We start from the raw sequence: 12,062 nt of genomic DNA, 5'->3' as shown, positions 1-12,062 counted from the left end.
CTAAATGCGTGACGTTGATTCTAAATGTGGAGGGAAAAACTAGAGGACCCGGAATAAAATCCACGCGACCACGGGGAGATCATGCGAACTCCACATATACAGGAGTTAGGGTCGGGATCGAACTCACTTCCTCGCGTACCAGGCGAGGGAGTTAACATATTTCTGAATATATGAGGCACGTGCAGGTGTATATAATGAGAAATAAAGACAAACATGGAGAAATAAGTGGAGAGGTGTGTTCAAAATAGACATGGGAAACATTGGCTCTTTATGTTGAAAAGAGAGAGTACAAGGACAATGCTAATGTCAAAGCATTATTGGCTTGGGGTGAGCACTTTTCTTTATGGGACCCTTTTTGCCAGTATCAAAATTATTAAAAAAGAATAGGCAATAATATCTGAATTCACTTGCAAAATCTATTAGCTTGTGTTTGTGAGAATCTGAATTGATATTTGACGCATCCCTACTTTTAATTAATCTGCACTTCGCTTGAGCTGCTTGCTGGGTGCCGCTCACCTCCAGCGCGGTCCGCGAGCGCCCTCGTCCTCGCCGCTGTGGCGCCGCTTTCATTCGTGCCCAGCTCCCGGGTTCGCGTACGCAGGGGGAGGGGGAGCATGCATTCTGCATTCTATATCCAACGTCTCTGTGCGTGCGCGTTGACCTTCTTTCGCGCCATATGTAGCCAACCGTGCTAATCGGAGGTGCGGGAACGCCGTGCGGTAGGGGCTCAGATGGAGCCTCCGGGGGTGTTGAAACACTGTGCCCGCCTTCACCTGTGCCGCCACCGCAATGGGGGGGGGGGGTGGGGGGGGAGGTTCGGCGGGCTCACCGAGGCGCTGGCCCGACTGTCCCCCGCAGGTATTCTCGCTGCCCAAGGTGACGGCCAAGACCAAGTTCAAGCTGACGGCGCACGAGGGGGCGCGCGTGCGCAAGGTGGCGCTGTGCGACGCGTGGGGGCCGCCCGGTCCCCACGGCCCGCACGGCGCGGCATCGGGAGAGGCCGCCGGAGCGGCCGGAGGCGGAGGAGGGGGAGCTGCGGGGCAGCGGGATGAGTGGCACGGCCGCAGCCTGCTGCTGTGCCTCACCAACCTGGGCGACGTCCACACCGTCTCCGTGCCGGGGCTGCGACCGCTCTCGCGCCACGCCTGCGTCCGCAAGGAGGATATCTCCGCCGTCTCCTCGTGCCTCTTCACCGCCACGGCTCAGGGTAGGCCCACGGGGTCCCCGCGTCGTTCTGCCGCGCGGGGACCCCGACACGCCGGCGAGATGTCAACTATCTCGCCTGGTGTGCGGGAGGTCGTGGGTTCGATCCCAGCTCTGACCTGGTGCGATGTGTAAATGTCGCCACTGGTGAGACAAAGGCGGCCGGGCGTGGTGCTGGCCACCCACCCCCTTGTGTGCCGTGCCGGCCTTCATAGGCGCTTACTCGCTAACAGCACTTGTCGCAACAGTCTGTTAAGGCTGTACGGGGGGGTCTTTGTTTTGTATGTGCAGTCACTGTGCTGTTGGGGAACACAGGTGGTGCACCTCCCACCACCACCTGGGTCTGTCCCCGTGACCTCCTGCCAGTGGACCTTCGACACTTCACTCGATAGCCTCAAAGCACACCCATCCTGGCGCAAGCGCCTTGGCGAGGTTGCCGGCGAATGGTGGCATTGTTGCCGTTACTTATGCATCCTGCAGGCCTCTACCTTCAGTCGCCCTCGGAGTTCCAGTGCTTCTCTGTGCTCGCCTCGCGCTCTGTCGAGCCGCGCTGCCGGGTGGAGGTGGCACCGTACGAGAAAGACTGCTCCCCCCGTCCACAAGCACCCGGGTAGTGCAGCCTCCCCCCACGTACACCACAGCGACTCCCCAACCCACTACACCCCTAACCCAGGCCCCACTGTCACTACACCCCTATCCCTAACCCAGGCCCCACTGTCACTACACCCCTATCCCTAACCTAGGCCCCACTGTCACTACACCCCTATCCCTAACCCAGGCCCCACTCCCACTACACCCCTATCCCTAACCCAGGCCCCACTCCTACTAGACCCCTATCCCTAACCCAGGCCCCACTCCCACTACACCCCTATCCCTAACCCAGGCCCCACTGTCACTACACCCCTATCCCTAACCCAGGCCCCACTGTCACTACACCCCTATCCCTAACCCAGGCCCCACTCCTACTACACCCCTATCCCTAACCCAGGCCCCACTCCCACTACACCCCTATCCCTAACCCAGGCCCCACTCCTACTAGACCCCTATCCCTAACCCAGGCCCCACTCCCACTACACCCCTATCCCTAACCCAGGCCCCACTGTCACTACACCCCTATCCCTAACCCAGGCCCCACTGTCACTACACCCCTATCCCTAACCTAGGCCCCACTGTCACTACACCCCTATCCCTAACCCAGGCCCCACTCCCACTACACCCCTATCCCTAACCCAGGCCCCACTCCTACTAGACCCCTATCCCTAACCCAGGCCCCACTCCCACTACACCCCTATCCCTAACCCAGGCCCCACTGTCACTACACCCCTATCCCTAACCCAGGCCCCACTGTCACTACACCCCTATCCCTAACCCAGGCCCCACTCCTACTACACCCCTATCCCTAACCCAGGCCCCACTCCTACTACACCCCTATCCCTAACCTAGGCCCCACTGTCACTACAACCCTATTTCTAACCTAGGCTCCACTCCCACTACACCCCTATCCCTAACCCAGGCTCTACTGTTACTACAACCCTATTTCTAACCCAGGCCCAACTCGCCTCGTCTTAAACCCACACTCCCCATGCCATCTCGCAGCACTTTCCCCAATAGGCTCTAAAGCTGATTGGCGTCTGTTGTGTTTGTGTGCACATTGCAATCAGGGTGGTGGATAACAGCCCCGTGACCATCCCCACGATGGCCAACGGGCAGAGGAAGGAGAGGGAGAGAGCAGACTCGCTGACCGAGGCTCAAGGTGAGTGACGTTCCACTGCACGTCCCCATGTCACTTGAGCTGCTTTATGTTTTTGTGTTCATTAGCTTTGCTTAAAAAAAGATGTTCCTTTTCTCCTTCCTTCCCAAGTTCCATTCGAACTCTGGAAATTTCCGTTCCCTAATAGCTCGTCACGAGCAACACTTGCCCCAGCAGTTTTGTCAGGACAGTGCAGGGTTCCTTTGTCTTTGCGTGGCAATGTGTGTGTGGGTGTCTTAGCAGAGTGATGTGTGTGTGGGTGTCTTAGCAGAGTGATGTGTGTGTGGGTGTCTTAGCAGAGTGATGTGTGTGTGGGTGTCTTAGCAGAGTGATGTGTGTGGGTGTCTTGGCAGTGATGTGTGTGTGGGTGTCTTGGCAGTGATGTGTGTGTGGGTGTCTTAGCAGAGTGATGTGTGTGTGGGTGTCTTAGCAGAGTGATGTGTGTGGGTGTCTTGGCAGTGATGTGTGTGGGTGTCTTGGCAGTGATGTGTGTGTGGGTGTCTTGGCAGAGTGATGTGTGTGTGGGTGTCTTGGCAGTGATGTGTGTGTGGGTGTCTTGGCAGTGATGTGTGTGTGGTTGTCTTAGCAGAGTGATGTGTGTGTGGGTGTCTTAGCAGAGTGATGTGTGTGGGTGTCTTGGCAGTGATGTGTGTGTGGGTGTCTTGGCAGTGGTGTGTGTGTGGGTGTCTTAGCAGAGTGATGTGTGTGTGGGTGTCTTGGCAGTGATGTGTGTGTGGGTGTCTTAGCAGAGTGATGTGTGTGTGGGTGTCTTGGCAGTGATGTGTGTGTGGGTGTCTTGGCAGTGATGTGTGTGTGGGTGTCTTGGCAGAGTGATGTGTGTGTGTGGGTGTCTTAGTGATGTGTGTGTGTGTCTTGGCAGAGTGATGTGTGTGTGGGTGTCTTAGCAGAGTGATGTGTGCGTGGGTGTTTTGGCAGTGATGTGTGCGTGGGTGTTTTGGCAGAGTGATGTGTGCGTGGGTGTTTTGGCAGAGTGATGTGTGTGTGGGTGTTTTGGCAGAGTGATGTGTGCGTGGGTGTTTTGGCAGAGTGATGTGTGCGTGGGTGTTTTGGCAGAGTGATGTGTGTGTGTGTGTCATGGCAGAGTGATGTGTGTGTGTGTGTCATGGCAGAGCAGTGTGTGTGTGTGTGTCATGGCAGAGCAGTGTGTGTGTGTGTGTCATGGCAGAGCAGTGTGTGTGTGTGTGTCATGGCAGAGCAATGTGTGTGTGTGTGTGTCATGGCAGAGCAATGTGTGTGTGTGTGTGTCATGGCAGAGCAATGTGTGTGTGTGTGTCATGGCAGAGTGGTGTGTGTGTGTCATGGCAGAGCAATGTGTGTGTGTGTGTCATGGCAGAGCAATGTGTGGGTGTGTGTGTCATGGCGGAGTGGTGTGTGTGTGTGTCATGACAGAGCGGTGTGTGTGTGTGTGTGTCATGACAGAGCGGTGTGTGTGTGTGTCATGACAGAGCGGTGTGTGTGTGTCATGGCAGAGTAGTGTGTGTGTGTGTGTCATGGCAGAGCGGTGTGTGTGTGTGTGTGTCATGGCAGAGCGGTGTGTGTGTGTCATGACAGAGCAATGTGTGTGTGTGTGTGTCATGACAGAGCGGTGTGTGTGTGTGTGTCATGACAGAGCGGTGTGTGTGTGTCATGGCAGAGCAATGTGTGCGTGTGTGTCATGGCAGAGCGGTGTATGCGTGGGTGTGTCATGACAGAGCGGTGTGTGTGTGTGTCATGGCAGAGTAGTGTGTGTGTGTCATGGCAGAGCGGTGTGTGTGTGTGTGTCATGGCAGAGCGGTGTGTGTGTGTGTGTCATGACAGAGCGGTGTGTGTGTGTCATGGCAGAGCGGTGTGTGTGTGTGTCATGGCAGAGCGGTGTGTGTGTGTCATGACAGAGTGGTGTGTGTGTGTGTGTCATGGCAGAGCGGTGTGTGTGTGTGTGTGTCATGGCAGAGTGATGTGTGTGTGTGTCATGGCAGAGCAGTGTGTGTGTGTGTGTCATGGCAGAGCAGTGTGTGTGTGTGTGTCATGGCAGAGCAATGTGTGTGTGTGTGTGTCATGGCAGAGCAATGTGTGTGTGTGTGTCATGGCAGAGCAATGTGTGTGTGTGTGTCATGGCAGAGTGGTGTGTGTGTCATGGCAGAGCAATGTGTGTGTGTGTGTCATGGCGGAGTGGTGTGTGTGTGTGTGTCATGGCAGAGCAATGTGTGTGTGTGTGTGTCATGGCAGAGCAATTTGTGTGTGTGTGTCATGGCAGAGCAATGTGTGTGTGTGTCATGGCAGAGCAATGTGTGTGTGTGTCATGGCAGAGCAATGTGTGTGTGTGTGTCATGGCAGAGCAATGTGTGTGTGTGTGTCATGGCAGAGCAATGTGTGTGTGTGTGTGTCATGACAGAGCGGTGTGTGTGTGTGTGTGTCATGACAGAGCGGTGTGTGTGTGTGTGTCATGACAGAGCGGTGTGTGTGTGTGTCATGACAGAGCGGTGTGTGTGTGTCATGGCAGAGTAGTGTGTGTGTGTCATGGCAGAGCGGTGTGTGTGTGTGTGTCATGGCAGAGCGGTGTGTGTGTGTGTCATGACAGAGCAATGTGTGTGTGTGTGTCATGACAGAGCGGTGTGTGTGTGTGTGTGTGTCATGACAGAGCGGTGTGTGTGTGTCATGGCAGAGCAATGTGTGTGTGTGTGTCATGGCAGAGCAATGTGTGTGTGTGTGTCATGGCAGAGCGGTGTATGCGTGGGTGTGTCATGACAGAGCGGTGTGTGTGTGTGTGTGTCATGGCAGAGTAGTGTGTGTGTGTCATGGCAGAGCGGTGTGTGTGTGTGTGTCATGACAGAGCGGTGTGTGTGTGTCATGGCAGAGCGGTGTGTGTGTGTCATGGCAGAGCGGTGTGTGTGTGTGTCATGGCAGAGCGGTGTGTGTGTGTGTGTGTCATGACAGAGCGGTGTGTGTGTCATGGCAGAGCAGTGTGTGTGTGTGTGTGTCATGGCAGAGCAGTGTGTGTGTGTGTGTCATGGCAGAGCAATGTGTGTGTGTCATGGCAGAGCAATGTGTGTGTGTGTGTCATGGCAGAGTGGTGTGTGTGTGTCATGGCAGAGCAATGTGTGTGTGTGTGTGTCATGGCGGAGTGGTGTGTGTGTGTGTCATGACAGAGCGGTGTGTGTGTGTGTGTGTCATGACAGAGCGGTGTGTGTGTGTGTGTGTCATGACAGAGCGGTGTGTGTGTGTCATGGCAGAGCAATGTGTGTGTGTGTGTCATGGCAGAGCGGTGTATGCGTGGGTGTGTCATGACAGAGCGGTGTGTGTGTGTGTGTGTCATGGCAGAGCGGTGTGTGTGTGTCATGGCAGAGCGGTGTGTGTGTGTGTGTCATGACAGAGCAATGTGTGTGTGTGTGTGTCATGACAGAGCGGTGTGTGTGTGTGTGTGTCATGACAGAGCGGTGTGTGTGTGTCATGGCAGAGCGGTGTGTGTGTCATGGCAGAGCGGTGTGTGTGTGTGTGTGTCATGGTAGAGCGGTGTATGCGTGGGTGTGTCATGACAGAGCGGTGTGTGTGTGTGTGTGTCATGGCAGAGTAGTGTGTGTGTGTCATGGCAGAGCGGTGTGTGTGTGTGTGTGTCATGGCAGAGCGGTGTGTGTGTGTGTGTCATGACAGAGCGGTGTGTGTGTGTGTGTGTCATGGCAGAGCGGTGTGTGTGTGTGTGTGTCATGGCAGAGCGGTGTGTGTGTGTGTGTCATGACAGAGCGGTGTGTGTGTGTGTGTCATGGCAGAGCGGTGTGTGTGTGTGTGTCATGGCAGAGCGGTGTGTGTGTGTCATGAAAGAGCGGTGTGTGTGTGTGTGTCATGGCAGAGCGGTGTATGCGTGGGTGTCCCGGCAGATTGATGCCAACATTCCTTCCCGGCACATCCGAGGCAGTCATTCCCCCATATGGCAATAATAATTTCACGTCAGTTGCGCTATAAAACGTTTCCCCCTTCCAGAAACGGTAAATCGGTTTCTAATATAAACCTTGCACGTTTGCAGCTGTGTGTGGGTCGACCTCCTGACGTGGCTCGGCGTCCCGGCCGCGTGCCCCCCCACATGCGGCGGCGTGTGACGGCCTGAGTGGGCGTGTTGTTGTGGGGTTATTATATTACGTGGATTTATGGAGCAGCAGCGCCTTAATCCAAGGCACTTTACAACAATTGTACAAATTGTATGTAAGATGATAGTGGTCGAAATAGTGAAGAGTAGGGTTATTTAAGAGTGGTGGTGTAATAATGCTGACAGGAGAAGAGGCGGTGAGGTTAAGGAGGGGTTGGGGTAGTGACAGGGGTAGTGATAGGGGTTGGAGTAGTGGCAGGGGTTGGGGTAGTGATAGAGGTAGTGATAGTGGTTGGAGTAGTGATAGAGGCGTAGTTGCAGCAGGAATAATGCAGATTCGAGAGGTTTTTTTTCCTGTCTCCTTGTCAACCAATATTGTAAAACTTTAAACTTCATATTATTTTTTCGCATTTAGAGGCCACCTCATTGTAAAAAACATCTTTAAAACTACTTTATTTTAGCAGGTAAGGAGGTCATACAGAGCTACATAACTATTGTTCAGAAGCGACCTGGCCACAATTGATAGCGGTAAAAAATTGGCTTATCGTGTGGAAGTTTACAGTAGCCAAATACTATGAACGCACATTGAGTCTAAATGTGGAGGGGAAAACCGGAGGTAGCAGAGAAAAATCCACTTGACCACGGGGAGAGTGAGAGATATGCAAACTCCAAATATCCAGGTGTCATGGTCGGGATCAAACCCAAGACCTCCGGCATACCAGGCGAGGGAGATCTCATCTCACCACCGCGGTGCCCCAATTTGAGGCCCTAAGCTGTAGCTTGCTTAGCTTATGCCTAAATAAGACCCTGGCTCCATGGCTCGGTGGCTCCGTGGCTCCGTCCCCGCTCAATGCTCCCCATGACCCCCCTCCCACCCCCGCGCACTGCAGGCGTCCTGGAGGAAATCCAACAGACGCTGGCCGAGAGTTTCCTGGAGACGTCGCTGGGCTCCATGGAGCTGACAGCCGACATCACCATGGAGGAGGTCAAGGACTACCTGGCGTGAGTGCCTTGCGTCCCACGGGTGTCCCGACGTCGCTCGGCGTCAAGCACCGTTACCCTGGACACAACTGGGCCTTAAGCCTTCCCTTGGAAAATGTCCTTGCAGAGGTCATTTTTTCCCTCGCTCTGCTATCAGCATGCTCTGTATGACCTCCGTGACCCAGGTAGGTCTGGCTCCCAGCAGGGACGTGCTCCACTGGAGCAGGCCGGCTGGGTGTGGTCGTGACGTCGTTCTCCTTCTCGCCGCCGTTATCTCCATTCTGGTTCTTTTGGACCCTCACTGCAGTCTGAATTCCATTAATCGTTCAACCCTTCGTTACGCCCGAGTACGCGTGCCCGGTACTCTCCAGCTTCCATTCTTATTTTCCATCCTGCTTCTTCCGTCTGGGGCAAGATGTGTGGCGAGTGTGAATGTGGAGGAGGTTCGTGAAGGATGCTGCTGGGCAGTTGGAGGCGGTCGCCCTCCAGCAACAACGGAGGGCAGAGAAGCGACGCTCGCAACAACGAGCGGAGCACCGGGCGGCTAAAACGTTGGCAGTGGGAGCACAGTTTTTGCATCTGTCAGTCATCTACGTCGAAACTATATATTTTTTGTATTTACTAGGTATGGCCCACTGAGCCATATAGCTCGTTTTCATAAGCAACCTGGCCACAAAAGAATCCTCAACAAAGTGGCTTATCACGTGGAAATTTATAGCAGCAGCCAGAAACTCTTAAAACACACACTTTGATTCTAAATGTGGAAGGAAAAAACGGAGGACCCGGAGAAAAATCCACGCTACCACGGAGAGAGAAAGAAAGACATGCAAATTCCAAATACACAACAGGCATCATCAGGGTCGGGGATCGAACCCACGCCTCCTGCATACCAGGCAAGAGAGATAACATCTTGCCACCGTGGCGTCCCACAAACAGTGCTCCCAGTAATCGCCGCGGTAGTTTTTGTTGTTCACGGCTGAGCAGGGCGGTTGGATGTCTCTGCTGCGTGCAGGACGGCGGACGAGGCGGAGAGGAACCTGCGGAGGATCGCCGAGGAGGACGCCGCTGCCTCTGCCACGGCCGTTCGTGGCGCCTGTGAGCCCCGCAATGCCAACAGCAGTAACAATCGTAACGGTGGAGTTGTATATCGCGTCGTTCATGGTGTAATAAAAAATACTAGTTGTAGTAGAACAGAGACTGACTTTCTTTATAAATGAATAATCCGCTTTGTCGGTCCCAAAAATTCTTTCTTCACCACAACGTCCCCCCCCCCGTCTCTGTCTCCGGCGTGTCAGGTTGAGCGCTCGCGACGGGGAGCGGCCCGCCGGGGCCACCCGCCCCACGGTTCCTCCCTCCCGCTCCGACTTCCTTGAAGACATCGGCATCCAACCCTAACACAGTTACTGGGATTGAGCCCCGGGCCTCAATGTGAAGAAAAAGACGCGACGGATTTGGAGGGGGGTTTCCAAGCTGGACCCGACACTTAGCTGCGCCGGCTCACAAAAGGGGAAAGTGTGTGTACGTACGTTGAACTTCTTTCGCACCCTACGTAGCCAACCGTTCTCATCGGAGGTGCGGGGTGGGCAACAAACTAAAGCAAAAAGCAGTTGTCAAGGAATGAGCGCGTGCACAAACATTGCGTTCTTACCGAAGCAAAACTAAGCAGAGATTAACTTCTCTGCTGGTGGAACTGCACCGATGTACGTTGGTTTGTCATGGTGGACCGAATTTTATGGCAAACTTTGATCGGGAATTGACAAACCCTAGTTGTTTACAATCTCTACGATCCATTCGCGTGATGTTTACCAGTACACAAGTCCACGATTGCCTCACGTGCATGCACAGATGGGGAGGAGGCTGGTAACCATAGACACGTGAACGGTGCAGAGTGGTGGTGAGGAGGGGATTGGCTGTTTGGGTTTCATCATCTATTCTCTGCAGGCCTCATGAGGCAGATTCAATCTGGATTCATGGATCCATTGGTGAGGCCCACAGGTATTGCTGCTCCTGGCTTGGCTTGCGTTTCAATGGGGGAGGATTGGCCGACTTGGAAATGTGAACTGGACTTTGTCTTGGGACTTGTTACACAACCACTAGTATCTTGACAATGCAATTAGACTTTGTTCAAGACTCTGGAATTGAGGATAAAAATTGAGATTTGGAAAATGGTCCACCTTAATTAGCTCAATAGAATCTAATGCTGGACATGTACGCGTGTTATGTAATCGTTCTGCTAAGTACTATGCAATAATAATGTGAACCGTTTAAAAAAGGAGCAACAATGAATCCAGGACAAAACGTGTGCCAGCTTTTACCCTAGCTTGTTTTAACAGCTGTCACTTATTTCCTGCCAAGTCCACGTTTCAGGGGTTTTAAAAGGTGGGCAACGCTACGTTTGCTCGGATGGTCGAGAGCCACTTATGAGTAGGCGCGCCTCACTTTCCGTAGCGCGGTGACCTGTTGCTAGGACAGCCGAGGGGTCGTGTTTTTGACAGTTGACATTTGGGGCTGGAGCGTCTGGAACGTCGCCTAGTGAGAGTATCGCTCGGCACGCACGCGATGGGCATCGAGTCCCTGGAAGTGCCTCGGTCTGCGCCGACTTGCGGCCGTCTCCGTAGGCCCCGGAGTGTGACCGCATTTAAAAGAGTGGGGGGTGGGCAATCACTCAGGGGGGGACACGACGCAGTCGATGTTCCGACAAACTTTGAACGCCAAACGGAGTGAAGGAATGCGATCCGTGTCTATCGCGCGGGGTCAGCGCCAGCGGCCCGTGTGTGGGGATCACCGCTGTATGGTTCCTATATATTTTTTATTGACTTCAAGAATTTAGGAGGGGGGGTGGGGTTCGGCCCCCCCTCTGGCCTCACCACCCATGCTACGGGGCTGGGAATCGCTCGTTGCAGCGCACAGGCCAACGTGCCGAGTTTTGCCGTTATGTCTGCGTGCACAGCTCAGATTGCGATGCCATCGTCCTGCTGCTGCGCACGTTACCATCCCGGAAATGCAATTGCATTGCCGTCCGCCGCACGTAAGACTCGTTCCAATACACGGCCTTCTCGAGCGCTGTGCCCGCAGGCGAGGGGGATTTTGATGAGAGACGCTGCAGACGGGCGAGAGACGGTGAGGGAGAGCGTCCTCTCAAGACTGGCGATCTGCGCTGCACGTTTCAGAAGTCTCCTTTCTCATTTCTGGGGTTTACTCCAGAAACAGAAATTTGCTTCCGTAAAAAGAATGTTTAAAAAGCTGCAGTCCAGACGTCCCCAAGCAGCAGCAGCAGGACTTGTACAAAGCAGTCGTGAAGATACGGTGTGGCTTTCTTAAGACGTAAAGGGGTAACTTTTCTGTGTCCTCTAAAAGTAGTGAAGTGGGACGATTCGTGAGAAAAAGCACCGCCGTCGGTTATTTTGGTGATTCCCTCTCGGCATGTGGGCATCCCTCACGCCCGCGATGTCGTGGTGCGCGATTGGCACACGTCTCGGCGGAGCTGTTCTCGGGATCATCCGCCTCTCGCGACACTCGGTACTAGCGGCCTCCAGCAGGACAGGGTGGCCCAAACAGGAATCGAACCTTAATACTCCACGCAAAGTCGTGAGTGTACCGACTGTGAAGCTACCCAGCCACTCAAATATATCATTGGACTACCGTATTTTCCAGGTTATCTACTTGCTCCCTCTCTCCTTGACTTTAAAGCAAAGGTTGGGGGGGGGGGGTACGTTTCATAATCCAGTGTGTGTGTGCGTGACCAGATTCGTGTAACTTTATTTCCACCGGGCACAAGTTTGGGGTATTACTTTCAAGTGTCCTATAATCCGGAGAATATGGTAATGCATTCAGTTTTTTTTTAAAGTTAAAGTGCAGCGATTTAAGTATAAAATCGTGTAAAAAACAGCTTCTTTCAGGTGGGGTTTACGCCTCATTTACCCCATGCAGCGTTGTGGAGGGTCTGCGAGCGTTGACGCTGTAGCGTTCTCCATGCGGTGTGTTGCATGTTCATTGGAGACCACAGCACGGTGAGTGGCTCCAGGCGGCGCCCGTCGGCAGCGCATTTAA

General features: G+C 54.0%; 1 protein-coding gene across 2 annotated transcripts in view; it reads left to right on the top strand.

The window, feature by feature from the left end:
• Positions 1 to 11,851, top strand: part of LLGL1 (LLGL scribble cell polarity complex component 1) — a 64,675-nt gene extending 52,824 nt beyond the window's left edge. For both annotated transcript variants that reach the window (XM_032960957.2, XM_032960958.2), the window contains 6 exons: positions 859 to 1,207; positions 1,684 to 1,813; positions 2,865 to 2,956; positions 7,922 to 8,033; positions 9,025 to 9,107; positions 9,308 to 11,851. In XM_032960957.2, the coding sequence (XP_032816848.1) occupies positions 859 to 1,207; positions 1,684 to 1,813; positions 2,865 to 2,956; positions 7,922 to 8,033; positions 9,025 to 9,107; positions 9,308 to 9,312 (771 nt within the window). In that variant the 3' untranslated portion in view covers positions 9,313 to 11,851. The remainder of the gene's footprint in view (positions 1 to 858; positions 1,208 to 1,683; positions 1,814 to 2,864; positions 2,957 to 7,921; positions 8,034 to 9,024; positions 9,108 to 9,307) is intronic.
• The last annotated feature ends 211 nt before the right edge of the window (positions 11,852 to 12,062 follow it).

The sequence above is a fragment of the Petromyzon marinus genome, chromosome 26 (assembly GCF_048934315.1).
Source record: "Petromyzon marinus isolate PM22_M1 ecotype Great Lakes invasive population chromosome 26, UKy_Petmar_22M1.pri1.0, whole genome shotgun sequence".
Classification (NCBI taxonomy): domain Eukaryota; kingdom Metazoa; phylum Chordata; class Hyperoartia; order Petromyzontiformes; family Petromyzontidae; genus Petromyzon; species Petromyzon marinus.
Note: the sequence above shows the minus strand (reverse complement) of the source record. Positions and strands in the feature narration are given on the sequence as shown.